Here is a 19336-nt window from a genome sequence, read left to right as displayed (position 1 = left end):
GTTATACTGTTTAAATGTTTCCCAAATCTCAGACACAGATAAGCCCATTGTAAGCTCGTTGTTTTTACCCATTTAGATCTTTTAGTCTGTAGTCCTTATTAAATAGTTTTTGTCAGTGACATATACCGGGGGCTGTGGTGCCACACCAACGCCCCCCCCCCAAGTTTAGTTCTCAGTTCTGCTTCTTAATAGCTTTGTGGTTTTGAGCAAGTTCCTTACCATGTAAGCCTAGGAAGTTTTCTCTTCTGCAGCACGGAGCCAGCACAGTAGTCCCCGCTCATCCAGAGTTGTGCATTTCACAGTGTCAGTTACCCTTGGTCAGCCACAGTCCAGATTCAGATGATCCTCCTCTTGACTGTCCTCAGAAGGTCAATAGTAGCCTAATGCTATGTGGCCATGCCTACATCATTCACCCCACTGCACCTCATCGTGTTGGCATTTTTATCATCTCATACCACCACATTTCAAATGAGAAACCTGCAACTCACTCTTCGTTTCCCTTGAACACTTAGAGGCCACTGTAGGGTTATTAATTGGCCCAATTTCATACTGTGTCTCAGGGAATAGGGAGGCTGGAGGAGAGGGAGAGAGGGAACTGAACAGTCAGAATACGCATGTCATGTATCGATTAAGTTCGCCATCTTATATGGGTACAGTTCATGGCGCCCCAAAACAATTACAGCGGGAACATCAGCAATCACAGATCACCAAAATGTAAAATGAAGAAAGTTTGAAATATTGCAAGAATTACCAAAATGTGACATAGACATGAAATGAGCAAATGCTATTGGAAAAATGGCACTGATAGGCTTGTTTGATCCCGGGTTCCCACAAACCTTCCATTTGTTAGAATATGTATCTGTGAAGTGCAATAAAGTCAAGCACATTAAAGGGAGGTATGCCTGTACTTACCACACTGAATTATGTTTGCATACGTGATCCTTTCCTTTGTCCGCTCTAGGTTGTGAAAATATGCAGAGAACCAGCCTCTTGTTCTCTTTAATTACCCAGAATAGGAGTTGACAACAATTTCTGTAAAGTACCAAATAATAAATATTTTAGGCCTTGCAGGTCACATGGTCTCTGTTACAACTGCTCACCTCTGCTGTTGTAGCAGAAAAGCAGCCATAAACAATGTTTAAAAAAAAAAAAAAAGATGACTGTGTTCTAGTAAAACAATCAAAACTATGTCTAGCACTTAATAGAAACTTTATAAATGTTGAATAGTCTTAGGAATTGGTTATCTGTAACAATGTTTTTAGCTTGAAAGTGTTCAACAGATGACACATTGTATACATAATTGTACAAGGTTCTTCATTTTCCTGTAGGAGGCACAAAAATGTTGAGAATACCTAAGTTAATAAATTCTAGAATCTGAGTCTCACCCTAACGTTTTTAGGGGAAAAGCCATAGGTCGATTTTAACTCAAGACAGCATGGAACACAAGATGTAGAGTCAGAAAGCTCTAGTTTCTTTAACTTGCTGACTGACTTTGGGCAAATTTCTTAACCTCTCTGAGCTTAAGTTAAATCTCTATTAAAAAGAGAGAACAGGGGCACCTGGGTGGCTCAGTTGGTTGGGCGTCTGCCTTCAGCTCAGGTCATGATCCCGGGGTCCTGGGATCGAGCCCCACATTGGGCTCCCTGCTCCATGGGGAGTCTGCTTCTCCCTCTGCCCCTGTCCCCCACTCCTGCTCTTTCTCTCTCTCTCAAAAATAAAATCTTTAAAAAAAAAAAAAAAAAAAACAGTGCCTACTCTACAGGGCAGCTGTGAGAATAAAATGAGGTGATATGTCTATAGTATTCGGTTAAAAACTAAAAACTGCTATAAAATTTTTAAGAAACATAACATTCACTGTGTTGACTATTGCAATAGATTCTTTGGGGTACCCAGAAATATTCTTTACTCTATCTCCTGTATCAATATGTAAATTAAATGTGCTGTTAAATCCTGTACCAGTAAATAACATTACACAACATGTGTAAATGTAGGTATTTGAACAATTTTTTTAATGTTACTGTTTTTAGTAGATTCCAAAACTGAATTGTATAACTTTTATGGTAATGGTAGTATTTTAAATGTATACTCAAACAATTGAAAGTTCCCAGGTTCTGAACACTTTATCATACTACAGTGGAACTGTAAACAGATGCCTCAAATCATGAGATAATGGAGTTCTTAATGAGCAGTTTCTCGACTGTTCTAAAATGCATAGGGATTCAAAATAAATATTTTGCAGTATTCTTTCTAACACAGTAATTTGGTATGTGTATACACAAGATGGGAGAAAAGGTAGTTTTTCCTTTCAATGTGGTGGATATGTATGATCACCACGGGTAAGATTGATGTTACTAATATTCATTTGCACTGTGACCCATGTATAAAGTTTTGTTGAGCATCTGCTGTATACCAGGTATCATCCTAGGTGTTAAAAGTACAGAGATGAATATAAGAAGACCCTTGCCCTTGTGGAGCCCAGCCTAATTTGGGGGAGACAGGTCTTTTAATGTAATTACAGACTATGGTAACTGCCTTAAGAAAAATAGAGTTCAGCTGTAACAAAAACTCCTACGGTGATTTAAACAAGAAAGTGACCCAGAACAGGATGTCTGAGGTGTGCAGTCCAAGGCTGGGCAGCTGGCTGTGCTGTGTCATCAACATCCCACACTCCCTTCTCTTCGCCAGGCCTTATGGTCACAAGATGACTGCCGAACCTCCCAGCATTGTGTCTGTTTTGGGTAGGAACAAAAGGAAAGAGCTAAGGACTCTGTCCTCCTGAGGCTTTACTGAAGAAGGAAAGCCCTCCGTGGGAGAGACCAAATTTGTGTCAGATGGCCATCTGTAGCTCTACAGGAGTCTGGGGATTCAGTTTCTTTTCAACCCCTGAAGCAGTGGAAAGCAAAGTCTAGTAGAGGAGACAAATACATAAAACCAGTACATTAAAGTGTTATGATTGCTGTGGCAGGAGTTTGTATGTGACCCAGTAGGGATTTGGAGGAAGAAGAGGTCAAGTGTGGTCCTGGAGGTCAGGGGGGTGATGTTATAAATAGGATGCCATTACAACTTCAGGCACCGCAATTCATAAAGCAGTTGTAATTCATAAAGCAATTGACACCTGAGCTGAATCTTAGAAACTTGTGTCCAGGAATCCAGTAGAGAATTGGGAGACCATTCTAAACAGAAGCAACAATGTTAGAAAAGCCACAGGGACAAAGAGAAACCATGATGCATTAGGGTAAGATTTAAAAAAAAAAAAACAAAAACTGTTCACAGCTACAGCATACACTAGAAAGGATTTAGCAAGAACTATGACTAGACAGGTAAATAGTGAGCAGATTATGCCTCGTTTGTCATACTATTTATCTTCATTCTCTTCTGTTAGGATGCCATTAAGGTTTTTTGGTAGGTGGGTAGTATGATCAGACTTGGATTTTAACAAACATCACCCAAATAGATGTATGAAATCTGAATTGAAATGGTGTAAGAAGTGAAAAAAAGGGTGCCTGGGTGGCTCAGTCAGTTAAACGTCTGCCTTTGGCTCAGGTCATGACCCCAGAATCCTGGGATCAAGCCCCACGTCGGGCTCCTCACTCAGCAGGGAGTCTCCTTCTCCCTCTGCCCCTCCCCCTGCTTGTGCTCTCTCTCTCTCTCTCTCTCCCCCCCCAATAAATAAAATCTTTTTTAAAAAAGTGAGAAAAGATAGGAAATTATTGAATTAGGATCTCTTTGTAAAAATCCTGAGCTAAGAAAGTAATGGTAGCAAGGACAGCTGAGAACTGTTAAGAATAGTCTGGTCTAAAGACTTGGTAACTGATAATGTGGGAAGTAAACAAGAAAAACTGCATGGTGTCTGCACATTTCCTGGAAGATGGTGGTGATGTTTACCATAATAGAAAATACTGAAAAATGAACAAGTCTGTAGGAAAAGATTATGGTGGAAGCAAATGTGGAAGGGAGCCAGCATGAGCCAGACGATGGGGACAATAACATGGGAAAAGGACCTAGATCCTTAAATGACCTTATAGGATAAAACCACCCTACCAACCTTAATACCCTTAGCACTAGACTGTTTGAGAGAATAATTTATATTTTTAAAATGTACATAATACCCAAAATAATAGACTAAGTCAGTGCAGTCCCTATCAGAATTCCAATGGCATTTTCACAGATACAGAAGAAACAATTCCCAGCTTTATATGTGGAACCACAGAAGATTCCAAATAGCCAAAGCAGTCTTGAGAAAGAAAAACAAAGCTGGATGCATCACACTTCATGATTTCAAAACGTATTACAAAGGTTATAGTGATTAAAACAGTAATGTATTAGCATAAAAACAGACACACACAGATGAGTGGGACAGAACAGAGCACCCAGAAATAAACCCCCATCTGTGTGGTCAACTAATTTATAACACAGGAACCAAGAGTATATAGTGGGAAAATGACAGTCTCTTCAATAAATGGTGTTGGGAAAACTGGACAGCCACATGTAAAAGAATGAAACTGGACAACTATCTTACACTTTACATAAAAATCAACTAAAAATGGATTAAAGACTTGCACATAAGACCTGAAAACAGTAATATTCCTAGAAGAAAACATAGGGGTTAAGCTCCTTAACATCTGTGTTGGCAGTGTTCTTTTGGATTTGACACCAAAAGCAAAGAAAAAAAGCAAAAATAAGTAGGTGGGACTACATCAAACAAAAAGCCTCTGTACGGCAAAGGAAATTAACAAAATTAAAAGACAACCAGTGGAATGAGAGAAAGATTTGCAAATCTAGTATATAAGGGGCTAATATCCAAAATATATAAAGAACTACAACTCAATAGAAGAAAAAACACAATCTGATTATTAAAATACAGGTAGAGGACCTGAACATTTTTCCAAAGACGAGGTACAGATGGCCAGCTGGGTAAAGGTGCTTCCCTAATCATCAGGGAAATGCAAATCAAAACCACAATGAGATAACACCTCTCACCTGTTAGAATGGCTGTCATCAAAAAGACAAGACATAACCAGTGTTGGTGAGGATATGAAGAAAAGGGAACCCTGTTGGTGAGAATCTAAATTGGTGTAACCACCATGGAAAACAATATGGAGTTCCCTGAAAAAAATTAAAAATAGAACTTCCATACAACCCAGCAGTACCACTTCTGGGTATTTATCTGAAGGAAATGAGATCACCATCTCGAGAAGATGTCTGCAGCACCCATGTTCATCGGAGCATCATCGACAGTAGCCAAGACATGCAAACAACCTGAGTGTCCACGGACAGATGGATAAAGAAAATGTGTATAATACACATTCACGTGTGCACACACACAGGAATACTATTCAGGCATTAAAAAAAGGAAATTCTGCCATTTGCAACAACATAGATGGGTCTTCGGGGCATTATGCTAAGTGAAATAAGTCAGAGAGAGACCAACACTATATAATGTCGCTTATATGCAGAATCTTTAAATACACACACACACACACACACACACACTGAACTCATAGATACAGTAAACAGATTGGTGGTTGTCAGAGGTGGGGGGTGTTGGGGAATGGACAAAATGAGTGAAGGTGGTCAAAAGATACACACTTAACAGTTGAAAGATAAAAAGAGTCCTGGGGATGTAATACACACCGTGGTGACTATGAGGGATAAAGAAGAATCAAACAGAACCATTCGTACAGAACAGAATATAAAAGTTGATCTTGACAAAATAGAAAAGCTGGCAAGTTAAGTACAGGAAGTGATGGAGGGTAGAGAAAGTATCTTATAAAGTGGAGGGATGAGGTACTGTCAGAACTGATGGAACAACAAATAGAGGTTTAAATAACGATCATTTAAATTTATAAAGAAACAAACTGGTATTTTAAATATAAGAAATGGGACAGTCTGGGGAAGAAGGTGGTAATGAGCTAAAGCCTCATCCATATAGCAGGAAGTAAGATAATATCTAAAGTTAATAATGCAGATAGTAACATGAGTATATTAGAGCTATGAAAATCATCACTAGAATTAAAAACAAATGATTAAAAACGGTTTCCTCAAGGAAGGGGTGAAGCCAAATATACTAACTTATATAAGCTTGTTAGTAACTGCATCAGGTACTAAAAAGTTATTTTAATATTCTTACCCGTATTAATAAAACTGGTTCATCATTTTCAGAATTGGTTTGACTTTGTTAGATTTCTACATATTTAATTCTTTTTAATGCTATTATAAATGGAACTGTTTCATTTTTGAAATTTGAATATTAGTGAACTTTTTATCTTATGAAATGCCCCTCTTGGTGGTAATACTGGTTTATCTTTTCTGTTGTCTGATAGTCACCCTAGTTCTCCTAGGGTTACTCATTTATTTTTTAAAAGAAATACGTATATGTGCATATTTAGAACAAAAGAGTAGACAAACACTAAAATGTTAATAAAAGTATCTGACCTATAGAATTATGAGTTTTGTGGGGTTTTTGTGTATCTTGAGTTCTGTGATACATCTATTAAAATTAGGGGGGGAAAGTGACAATGTAAATCAGCTAGATTTTTGTTGTTGTTGCTGCAGATGGCAGCAGTTGACTCTTTAACAGGTAGAAAAAGGAATTTTTCAAGATACGGGACTAGTCATAGAACCAACAGGACAGCTGGAGGACCGGGCTCAGAAGAGGGAGGAGCTCTGGCAGCCACAGGACGCGAGGTAGCAGAAACTCCTCAGCCGTCTCGTCTCGTTCGTGCCACAGGAATAAATGAACTCTGACTTTTTGTTCTCTGTCAAGATTCAAAATCCAGAAGTGAGAGTCCTGCCTGAGTCACATAAATGTTTGACACTTGATGAGGAAAATACATGGCGCTTTCAGTTACATAGTCCCAGGACTCCACACAGTGGGGACCAAAGAACCCCCAGAATGAAATTAGGGTGCCATTATCAGAAGAAGGGAAATGAATTCTGACAGCTAAAAAGCAAGCAATGTTCGCTAAAATATTCAACTTTTTGTTAGTACAGAATTACAGTTGATAATGCTAGTCATAAAAGCCGCGATCAACTAAGAAATGGTTTTGAATACAGTGATCCCAGTTATTGCCCCGCATCCCGTGGAGGACTTACCACACTGAAGTTCTCCCTCACAGATTTCTCTCCCACTTGACTATGAGGTGCCTGTGCTCCGTGAAGCAGTTAAATTCAACTAGAAAATGAGGAAATAGAGATCTTTATAATGATACAGAAGAAGACCTTGTAATAATGTAGCACTTCCTAGGATGTTATCTTCTTGGTTTACCTAATCAGCTCGTGCTTACTCCTCAAGACTCAGCTCAGGCACTGCCTCATTCAGAAGCCTCTCTCCCTTACATCCTCCTCTTGCGTCCCATTCTGGCTGACAGACCTCTCATCCATGTGCATGACACTGTTATTCTCATCCACCTCTGTTGTATTGGATCATTTGTCTGTCTCCCACACTAGCCAGACTGGCAGACTCTCTTGTTTTTCTTTGATTCTCCAGCTCATTACACAGTGTCTACACATTCACTAAACACTTGTTGAATGATTGAATGAGTCTGCCGGAGCAAAGGAGTAAGGCGTTCTGTCTAGAACCCAGCGTGTATAAAGACATGGCATATGGGATGTGAGCGTGATGAGAAGTTCCATAGGATTAGAGCAGAGAGAGGTTAATGGGAGAAGAGACTGATGAGTTTGACTAGAGTTGGTCTTTAAAGGACTATTTATATCAAGTTTAGAGAATTCTGTAGGCCTGAGAACACTGGAGATTTGGCCAGAGGAGGAGGGCGGGACACTAGAGGCTGTTTGATGGCTAAACACTGGTTGGGGCTGGAACTAGGCAAAGAGAACCCGCAGGTGGGAGCAAATGCAGCTCCCAGACGCTAGGCACTTTCTAGGGACTGGGAATGCAGTAGTAACACAGAGGAGATGTTCCCCCGGAGCCTCGTTCTAGTAAAGACAGTTAAAGACAACAGATAGACACAAAGCTGTATGTACACATTCGCAAAACTGAAACGCCACATTGCAAGTAAAATCTTCCAGAATCACCCTGTCCAGGTAAAGCTTTGGAGTAGGCTGGAGAGGCTCTCCCTCGCATAGAGAAGGGAACCTCCTTTTACAGCCCCCATGGCAAGCATTTACTGCTCAGTTTTTGTACGTAACAATGACCAGTGTTACACAGCCTTCTTTAGGAACTTGTCTCAAGTAAGCAGTTTGTAAGCTCTGAACTATAGAAATACGTTTGTAGTATTTATGCACTCTCCACAAGGTGTTGCAAAGAAATAACGGTCACAGTAATACTTTCTTCTTTAGCAAAAGTGATTTTCCCCATTTCATATTACACATAGGGATAATCTTTTCTAAAGCTTAATTGAATGCATGATAGTATAAATGAAAGGCAGTCATTGCCTGTATTATTGGCAAGTTGTGTTTGTAGCTTACAGTTTCTAGTGCCTGAAAAATAAAATGGAATTTTTACGACTTCGTCTACAACCTTGCCAGATGTTTGGGGTTTCCTTTCAGTTGAAGGGACCCCATGAGTATTGATTCTCAACACACACATTAGCCTCTGCAGGTGATGGTGTCTCTGCGGTCACGGTGGACTCCTTCAGTATTAATGGCTATTTCCTCTCTTTTCAGGGTGCTGATAAGACCGTGAAAGGTCCAGATGGACTAACTGCCTTTGAAGCCACTGACAACCAGGCAATCAAAGCCCTTCTTCAGTGATGGACGGACGGGCTGCCAGCTCTGGAAGAAGGGCTCTCCCGTGGCCTCACGCTGCTGCCTGTCTGTCTGTCACTCTCTAGCTGCCAGCTTCTTCAGCTAAATACTTTAACAGGGGTGAGGGGAGAGAGAAATTCATTACCAGTCAGACCACCAGAAAAAAAACATGTTTGGGAAGAGAGCAAAAAACCGTGATCAGGCTTTTACTGGGACTCCTGATCAAGTCTGCCTCTTTTCCATTTCCAACAAAATACACAGCTTATGCCCAAGGGAGAGCAAAGACAAACCGTACCAGTACCATTTGACCCTTTCAGCTCCCTAGCTAGTTTATTCATGAGATCGTGTCGAGGGCCTGATCCTACCGAGGCCGACTCTCCGAGTGTGGTAGCCGTAACTGTGAGCAGCGGCGGCTGCTGGGACCTAACTCCGGGTGCTGAGATAAGCAATCAGCTCTAGCCTTCTGCCTTAAGACGCACTCTCCTGGGGGCCTCCTGGCATAGTTAAGAGCGCTGCCCGTGGTCGGCGACCAAATCTTCCCTCAGCGACTTTCAGCTTTACGTGAGAGCTCAGTTAAGGTGAGGGGGCACACTCCTAAATTGCTGGATGACTCAACTTTGGATTTCCTCTCCCCTTTCACATGGATTTCATGTATCTTTAGATAAAACTGACTAGTTTTATTTATAAAACCTTAAATTTTGGAAGCCTACAGGAGAAAATCATTCCAGTGTGCGTATTTTTTTCTCCTCTAGATGCAGATGTTTATATAACATTGAAACACTTTCAGACTCCTGCTGGTAGTAAAAGGGGATTTAAACATATTTAATCATAGCCATAGCCTGTTAGTATCCTCTAGAGAACAGTTGTCTTAGTACCTATGGATTTTCTTCATTTGCTCTTTGAATGGATTGGCCTCGGTTATGTTTGGAGCATCAAGAAACATTCTTTGGAAATCCTCTCTCAGACCCACCTTGGATGCTGATTACTTACTGCACCAAAGCTATCACTGGGGTGAGATTTACGGTCTGGACAGATTGAGCCCTGTCCCTTCAAAAGTTTGCTCGTTACCAGGTTTCCCCACCTTGTCGATAGGCTTCTGCTGAACATATGCCAACCCATCTGCATAACCTATTTTGTCTCTTTACTAAACCATGCATCACATTAAGTGTGACCTCTTCAAAATGTATTCTGTGTTCTTAAAATACAGTGCCCTACAAGGGGTGTTCTGACCTGCAGGAAATATTTAGACACATGTTCAAATGTTTATTTCATGAGCAGTACAATGAATTAAAACATACACCCTTAAATTTGCTGTCTTGCATTTAAAATATTGACTCCTTTGACTTGCCATCCATAAAAGCTTGCTAAAAATATTAGGGTTTTTCCTTAGCCAAATCATGCAATAATTGAATGTACCTCAAATTTTTAAAGGGGGGTTGGGTTAGGGGCTTGTATTCAGATTGTGGATAACAAAGAATTATGCTTTTTTAAGGCAATGTAGCATTCTAAAGCAGGGTTAAACTAGTATGAAGAGTAGCCAGCTAATAACAAATCTTACTGATCGGTTTGTTATGGTGTGGGTTTATGCGTGTGTGTGTGTGTGTGTGTGTGTGTGCACACGCGTGTGTGTTTTTCCCCATGAATCTTTTTTTTTTTTTTTAATCCTGTGGCTTTTTGCTTACAACTAGCCTAACCCTGTAATTTTCCTGCATCAAGAAAACAATCACAAACAAAATGGTGGTTTTAAATACTTTGATATATCTGGCTAATTCTGCTGTCTTAATGCAGATTAGAGTTGGAGTAGAAGTCAGTAAACAGTACTTTATTACATCACTGAATGGAAACAGAGCTATCCTCGTTGAAGACGGAGGGCACTTTATCAGTCTGTACGTTGGTAGCAACAAGGTGTTTCTATATCTTCCTTTTCACCTCTTGGCTTGGATTTTTCCCTTTCCTTTCAAACTGTTGTGTTGCAGTTGGCTGTTGCAGAGAGTGCACTGTCCTATCATTCCTAAACCTGGTCTGCTTTCCACAGTCACCTGGTGTAGAAACCACGTGAATCTTTGTACAGGTCATCCTGCTGTTCCTTGTATTGCAGTAGAGGCTACTTTGCCTTCCCTCTTTCTCAACCATTTTGTAAGCCCCAGAATTATGGGGCGATTGCTTAAGAAAATAACGTAAACATAGAATAGACTGGCCAAGATGGTTTACAATTTGTGTTTTTTTTTTTAACTAGGTTATTTATAATGTATTTCTGAACCACTTGGCAGAGAAATTCACAACACTTAATGTTCATTTTTTGAGTAAAGGAAGCTAAAAACCTGTCTGCTTTTTGGTACTACATGCATTAGTGAAGGGTTAAGTAAGTTTTGTTCTCCACTGAATATTTAACATCTCAGAAAAAATCTTGCATGTTCTGTAGTTTTTGTATTAAGTCAGTCATTTTGTATGCACTCTATCAAGTAAAAACAGGCGGTTTACCTGTTTACATTAGTATCCTAACAAATTCCGCCCCCTTGCAGCTTCAGACTGGCATCTGTATACTTAGAGTTCAAACAGAGCACCCGAGAATACCCAAGTAGTCCTTCTAGGCATAGCTCACCTTCTGCACCCAGCGGGGCACAAAGGAGAGGTAGATGGGTACAGTGTGTGCAGGCTGCAAGTAAGGCCCTTTACTCATTGATTTCTTCCCCCCCCCCCAATAATGGATCTTAAATCTAGATGTACCGACTTTTTTTTTTCCTAAAACTTCAACTGAGCTGCTCTTTACTTCCATGCAATATTGTGTACTCGATTGTGTATAGAAGAAGCTGGTGAGAGTGCCCTCCTATATAAGCAATTGCAGTGTTTTGCATGCAAAATTTTAAGAATTTAAATCATCCTGATTCTATTTTGTAAATGGAGAAACAATCACATCTTTCTAAGCAGTAATGGAGGAATACTAGTGCTTTGTGCATTTTGATATATTTGAGTTCATTTTTTCCATCATGTAATACTTTTGACACAGTTGGGTTTCTCATATGATCCTAGTTCATGTACATCCGAATGCTAAATAATACTGTGTTTCAGTTTTGTGTTGCAAGAACAAATGGAATAAACTTGAATTGTGCTACAAGGAACGTGTTGGCAGCTTTTCCTCCCTCAGCTCCTGCGGCCTTCCCTTCCAAACCCTTTTCTCACAGCTTGACCCAGCCTCTGATGGACTCCAGCTTTGGATTCATCCAAATTTCCCTTCGTAACCCAATTCTAGGAAAAAAATAAGTGGAAAGAAAATAAGACAGGAAAGATGTAATTGAAATATCAAACTGTACTACTCCTCATCTGGAAGTTTTGCTTTCGTATCGGTCTCCTGATACAGACTGGTTCACTTACGAATGTTTAGTAATCCTGGCTTTCTAAAAGCAAGGGCTAGCCCGCGTATCCTGGCGCATCGGGTCAGAATCATGGGCAGCCGCTCAGATCTTTCCTATGTTCACTGAGGTTGCTACACATCCAAATGTTCTGATTGAACATTAAATCACTTTGAACCTCAAAATCTGAACAAGATTATATTCAGCTTGATTCTGTTGTAATCTTGTCAACAACCTAAGACGACTGTGTATTTTTCTTTTGAAATGGCCTATGAATACGTGCAGATGCTCAGTAAAAGAGAACAAAAGCTCTTTCAGGACCTTCATGTTGCCAACCAAGGTTTAAGCATGGGGTAGCATGTAGGGGTGGATGTGAGTCTTCACAGATTTTTTGATCAATGAATCTTTCATTTTAAGAATTGGGGTCTTATCAGGGGTTCCTGGGTGGCTCAGTTACTTAAGTGTCTGACTTGATTTCAGCTCAGGTCATGATCTCAGGGGCCTGGGATGGAGCCCACATCCAGCACCGCAATCAGTGTAGTCAGCTTGAGATTCTCTCCCTCTGCCCCCTGCCCCTGCTCTCACACACTCTAAAATCTTAAAAAAAGAAGCGGGGTCCATCTAAGTGTTTAGTTAAATGTACGTTAAAGGGAACAGAGCATCTTCTATAATCATTGAACAAACCAGTATTAGTCAACGGAAGGCACACATCTGGACAAAAAGCACTTAGAGTTACTGTGAAAATCTTTTGCAATTAAACACCAGCTATCACAGGACCCTGACGCAACATAGATCAGACTGTTCCTGGATTTTTTTTTTTTCCCTTCTACGAGACCAGGGATTCTCAAAACGTCCCTGGCCTAGCCACATCACCGCCACCTGGGGACTTGATTGAGGTGCCCAGTCCGGGCCAACCAAATCCAAGCATGGGCTGAGCCCATCAGTCCATGTCGTAACAAACCCTCCGGGGCATTCTGATGCACACTCGAGTTTGAGGACCACTGTAAGCGACCATTAAAGACAAAGAGTCTAAAAACCTGTAAATGGGAAGTCATCGAGGGTGGCTTCCTAGAAATGAAGTAAATGAAAGCCTTTATCACGGCAGACAGCAAAAATGGACACCCAAGAAAATCTTAAGATGAGCCTCAAAGTTACACTCTGGGCAAAAGAAGGGAAGGTAAGACTCACAATGGCTCCAAAGATAAAACGCTGACGAGAACGACCCTTTGTTATTAGGGTTTTTTCCCCTGCAGGACGTCCTGTCAACTGCTGTGTATTTCCACAGGAGCCCAGGGTCAGAGTCCCCATGGTCAAATTGCTTGAGGCCTCCCCAAGTCCTTCCCTTGAATCCCCCAGAGGGGTGAGGAGGCATGCAAGGAATTTGGGAAGTTAGGTCATGAGTCTCCTTGTCTTGTGCTTGGCACATTGCAGATCACTGCAATTGCTCCAGTCACTTAACCGGGTCCCTGCAGGTTTCTGCCCCGCAATCCTACAGCAGGAGATAGCCACACTCGGAGGCCAGTTCTGCTTTCTCAACCCCATTGCCCTGTGCTGGCGTTACTGCTGTGAAGATGGATCCTTCTCTGGTGGGGACACCACTAGATCAGAAACAGCCAACTGCCTGGATCTAACCATGGTCTGTGTAGGGCCAACTGCCCTGCCCGAATAATAGCCCGATCATCACTCATCAGCCATAGGACATTTTTCTTCAAGGCTATTTCATTGAAATAATAATTAACTGATTGAGAATAAAATTTATCAGCAGCTTTTATAGGACCTGCCACTTGGTAGACATTCACTGTATTTTGAACTCCTCATGTCAAATCATTACACAGTCAAACAGGAGATAAGCTTTGTTTTCAGTAAATCGTGACTAAAGAATCGCTGTTAGGACCGGGGGGCTACACCTAAGTGTCACTGTACCCAAATGTTGGCCCCGTAGCGTTTTAAGTACAAATGGGACCACAATCCCCAATCAGTGAAGTAAAGACAAATACCACAGTCACAACCACAACGATGCATTGAGGAATGCTGACCATGGGGTCAAATGCAGGTCACTGAGCCACTGTGGCATATACCAAAGCACAGCTATCAATAGCCAAACAAAGGACTGTCTGGCCACCCTAGCAACTTCTATGCATTCAGCAGCTGCCGCAGCAAGGACAGTCTTATTTACAGTTTGGATAGAATGATGGGTCACACGTCTGGCAACATCCACAGTCACAGCATCTTACTACACAAAGGAAAATAACGCATAGACAATTCCTGATCCCTGGGTGCTGGTTTTGAGGATACTACTAGATAACTAGAATCTTTTCTTTAAAGCAGCGATACTTTCCTAAGCTTTCAGTAACAAATCTGACAATGTATTACGTTATCTGTAGGTCCCTGCCTGACCTCTAATACTGTTCCATGTGTTCATGGACATCCCCTGTGGCTGGCTACCAAGTCTCTCTGTCGCCACTGCATGGGATTTGCTAGTCAGATCTGAGTACTTTCAATAGGCTTGCAAGTATCAGATCTATGCTACCTTTTTTTTTTTTTTAAGATTTTATTTATTTATTTGACAGAGACACATAGTGAGAGAAGGAACACAAGCAGGCTTCCCACAGAGCCGGGAGCCCAGGGGTCCTGGGATCATGACCTGAGCCGAAGGCAGACACTTAACAACTGAGCCACCCAGGCGCCCCAGATCTATGCTACTTTTGCCACTAAATTTTTAAATTAACATTTACTGCATGCAAGTTAGGAGCTAGGCATTGTGAAGAGGACTTTTTACCACATGACCTTATCCAATCTTCACAATCATTGTTTTATAAAGGGAGACTAAGAAATGTTAAAGAACTTGCTCACAGCCAGTCAATAGCTCACAAACAGTAAAATTTAGTTCTGATGATCTGAGTGCCCAAGCTCCTTCAAAGTAAGTGAAAATAAAAGGTGTTCTCACCCAGATATCCAAAACCAACCACAGAACACTGCCCTGATCTGTGGAGGAGACTGTGTGGCGCTGGTGCAGTCTTTCTCAACAGTAGGTCCCCAGAAGGTACTTCACATGACCGAAGCGTTGCCCCCTCCTCCTAGCCCTGGGCACCTGCCATTCTGCTCTCTACTTCTGGGAGTCTATTTTAGATTCCACATATAAGTGGGACCATGCAGTATTTGACCTTTGTCTGGCTTAGTTCACTTAGCATGATGCTCTCAAGTTCTATTGATGTTGCAAATGGCACAATTTCCTTTTCCAAGGCTGAATAATAGGACCTCGTAGGTCTATAACCACAGGTTCTTTATCCGTTTGTGTATCGACATTTAGGATGTTTCCTACCTCGGCTCCTGTGAATAACGCTGCAGGGAACATGGAATGCAGATCAGATCTCTTTAAGATCCAGATTTCAACTCCTTTAGATATACACCCAGAAATAGGATTGCTGGTGTCCCAAGCATATCATAAAGGCGTACCTCAGTGGTGTCTTTCCACAATGTCAGCTTTATTCAAACATAAAGCAAGGTTAACTATAATTGTCAAACAGGTTCAGGATTCCAAACTCAATAACCTGTAACTTGGCTTCATACGTGTCACACAAGGTATAATACAAAGTCAACAACAAAGAAGATACAGGGAGGCCTAAGAAGTTAACACAGCAAACTCAAAGTCCGTCCGTGAGCAGGCAGTTGAGATGGGGACTTGGTCCAGTCCAGGTCAACTCTCAGTGCTGACTGCTAATTCTATCTAAGCCATGGAGGATCTTTCCTTATTATGGTCAAGATCAACTGGGCAGAGCCTTAACTTGCAGCTGCCTTTTCAGTGCGGTCAGTCGTGGAAGAGTCCACGTCGAGAGTCTGACAATATGCTATATTTGCTGCAAAAGTCATCCCTTTTTTTTTTATTTTTTATTGTTATGTTAATCACCATACATCATTAGTTTTTTATGTAGTGTTCCATGATTCATTGTTTGTGCATAACACCCAGTGCTCCACGCAGAACGTGCCCTCTTTAATACCCATCACCAGGCTAACCCATCCCCCACCCCGCTCCCCCCTAGAACCCTCACTTTGTTTTTTTGCCCAGATTAATTATTCCTTATATCAGTGAGGTCATATGATACATGTTTTTCTCTGATTGAAAAGTCATCCCTTCTTAAAGGAGTTTAATCGGTCTTGGGCCTTCGCAGGCCTCTTCTAGTTCTCATGATTACCAGCTCTCGGTTCTTCTAGGCTCTCTTGGCTTGGATGCTTTTACCAGCTGAGTGCCATCAGCCTGTGCAGGTTACGGTGATAACTGGTCTTGGCTGCTACGCCCTTGGCTGCTTACGTCACTGCTTGACATGAATCACTGCTTGACATGAGTGATTCCATCTTGCTCTCTACGGCCTGATTAGATCTTAATTCTAGTTTTAGTATTTTGAGAAACCTCCACATTGTTTTCCACAGTGGCCACACTAATTTACATGCCCACAAACAATTTGGACAACAAAAGCTCCCTTTTTTCCCAATTCCTTGCCAACACTTGTCCATTATTTTTTTGATAATAGCCAACCTAACATATAGGAGGCAATAATTCATTGTGGTTCAGATTTCCATTTCCCTGAGGATTAGTGATATGGAACACCTTTTCATATTCCTGTTGGCCATTTGTAGGTCTTCTTGGAAAGCAACGTCTTTTGGAAAGAAAAGGCACATCTTTTAAATTGAGTTACTTGGTTTGATTGCTGTTGAGTTATAGGAGTTCATTATAGTAACTCCTTATCAGATAAATGGTCTGCACATATTTTCTCCCATTCCATATGTTGCCTTTTCATTTTGTTGACAACTTCCTTTGCTGTGCAGAAGCCTTTTAGTTTGATGTAATCCCACTTCATTTTTGCTTATGTTGCCTGTGCTTTTGGTGTCATATCAACGAAATCATTGTCCAGCCCAATATCAGAAGCTTTTCCCTGTTTTTGTCTATGAGTTTTATTGTTTCAGGATTTACATTTAAGTCTTTAATCCATTTTGAATTGATTTTTCAATAAGGGTCCAATTTCATTATTTTTCACATGGATATCCAATTTCCCAATACCCTTTAACAAAAAGACTTTTTCCCATTGAGTATTCTTGGCTCCTTTGTCAATTATTAATTGACTGTATATGTGAGGGTTTAATAAACTGGCTCTCTATTCTGCTCCATTGGTCTATATATTATTATGCCAATACCATATCGCTGATTGCCATAGCTTTGCAATATCTCTTAAAATCAGGGAGTGTGATACCTCCAGCTTTTTCTTACTCAGAACTGTTTGGCTGTCCAGGGTCTCTGGTGGCTCCAAGTCAATTTTAGGAGTGTTCTCCTATTTCTACAAAGAGATCACTGGGATTTTGTTAAGGATTGCATTGAGTCTTTGTACTGCTTTGGGAAGCATGGTCCCCATCTTAACAATATTAATTCTTCTAATCCATGAACATGAGAGGTCCTTCCATTTGTGTTATTTCTTCTGTCAATTTTTTATAGTTTTCAGTAGACAACTGTCACCTCCTTGGTTAAGTATCACATTCCCTTTGATACTGTTGTAAATGAATTTGTTTTAATTTTCTCTTTGGAGAGTTGTTAGTGTATAGAAATGCAACTGATTTTTGTATCCAGGGACTTACTGAGTTTTAGGTCTAACAAGTTCTTTTAACCATACCACAATACTATGAACCTGGAAACTGTCCTATAACCATGCTTATCAAAAAATTACCATTTAAGGGAATTAGGGTTTCAGGATATTTTGATGTTTCACCATTTTAACTGAGCATTTACTATGATCTGGGCACCAGTCTAGGTATTTTTGTGGACTGCTATGTTTAATCTTCATAATAACCCTATGAAGTAGGACTATCATCATCCCTGTTTTCAGATGAGAAAACTAAAGCTCAGAGAAGTTAAGTAACTTGACTATGGTCACACGGCCAGTGAGTGTTAGAACCGGGGCTTCAACTCAGGCAGCCTGACTGAAGTTTGCTCTCAATACCTTATTATTTTGCCTCTCCAACTTTTACTGAACCAACTCATGATATTTTAGTCTATTAACACAGCTTTTACCAAGTTCTTAAAAAGATACTTAGCAAACATTTTATGGATTTAGGATTTTAAACCATCAGGTGGAAAATATTATGTAACATACACTGATCAATGACTTTTCATGGTGAAATCAAATTCTACAAAGATGACATTTAATTTTCAAGTTTGAGAAGCAGCAATATTTGAGTGTAACATTTTTTTTTTTTGGCAGTCTAAAAGATTAGGATACAGAACAAGAATCAGTCCATAGGCCAAACCTAGCCCACCACCTGTTTTTGTAAATAAAGTTTTATTGGAATGCAGCCATGCCTACTCACTTACATATTATGTATGGCTGCTTCCACACTTCATTGGCAGAACAAGCAGTTGTAGGGCATATACGGCTGACAAAGCCTAAAATATTTACTATACGGTCCTTCACTGAAAATGTCTGCCAACTCCTGTTACAGAGGTTTAGACAAGCTAGGTTGAGAAACACCCTCTAGTTTTGGCCAGGACCTAGTTATAGAGTGATTAACAGAGTCATGAGAGAATATAATGTGTTCTTTGAAGCAACTGAAAAGTCAAGCCCATAAATAATGCACCTCTTTACAGCTGTGGGGACACTGTTACAGTAACCATCCCCAATGACTCATGCCTCCCAGTATACATTCCCTAGTGTAACCCCTCTACACACAGACTCTGGAGCTTGGCCATGTGACTTGCTGGGGCCAAATGGGACAAGTGTGAAACAACAGAAGCTTAAACAGGTACCTCCTCATTGGGGTTTGGATCTCAGCATGAGAAAGATTACTCTTCAGGAGAGGCCACGTGGAGAACAGATGTATCCCACCCCACAGCTCCAGCTAACCGCCACACGTGACTGAGGCCATCTCGGGCTGCCCACTTCCAGGCCTATGAGTGACACCAGGTGAGACCAGCAAAACACCACCAGCTAAACCCAGTCCAAACTGCAAAACTGTGAACAGTGGTGGTTTTAAGCCACTATGTTCTGGATGCGGTTTTTCTGAGGGGTGTGTTTTTTTAATGCAGAATACATACCGGCCACGACACCCTAGCTGAAGGGCATCAGGACCAGTGGCATCACCGAGGGATGAGAAAATATGTCTGAATATCAAAGGGAAAGCGATCATACACATACCACACGCAGCAAATACCAAATACCATTAAGGACCCAGGATTACCTTTTCTTTCAACCTCTTGAAAAGAAAGAGGATAGATTAAAAGGCAAAAATCTTGGCCT

General features: G+C 40.9%; 1 protein-coding gene and 1 long non-coding RNA gene across 4 annotated transcripts in view; one reads left to right on the top strand and one right to left on the bottom strand.

The window, feature by feature from the left end:
• MTPN (myotrophin) overlaps positions 1-11821 on the top strand; it is a 56440-nt gene extending 44619 nt beyond the window's left edge. Inside the window, exon 4 of the mRNA XM_025854940.2 lies at positions 8626-11821. Coding sequence (XP_025710725.1) covers positions 8626-8712 — 87 coding nt within the window. The 3' untranslated portion in view covers positions 8713-11821. The remainder of the gene's footprint in view (positions 1-8625) is intronic.
• LOC112811028 (uncharacterized) overlaps positions 1-19336 on the bottom strand; it is a 75977-nt gene that overhangs the window by 9931 nt on the left and 46710 nt on the right. For all 3 annotated transcript variants that reach the window (XR_012380355.1, XR_012380357.1, XR_012380356.1), the window contains one exon: positions 913-1032. This is a non-coding gene — a long non-coding RNA (uncharacterized lncRNA). The remainder of the gene's footprint in view (positions 1-912; positions 1033-19336) is intronic.

Source organism: Callorhinus ursinus, unplaced genomic scaffold (assembly GCF_003265705.2).
Source record: "Callorhinus ursinus isolate GAN/ISIS: 27379988/994484 unplaced genomic scaffold, GSC_fseal_2.0 scaffold12, whole genome shotgun sequence".
NCBI lineage: Eukaryota > Metazoa > Chordata > Mammalia > Carnivora > Otariidae > Callorhinus > Callorhinus ursinus.
The sequence above is the reverse complement of the archived record's forward strand: the minus strand, read 5'-3'. Positions and strand labels throughout refer to the sequence as shown.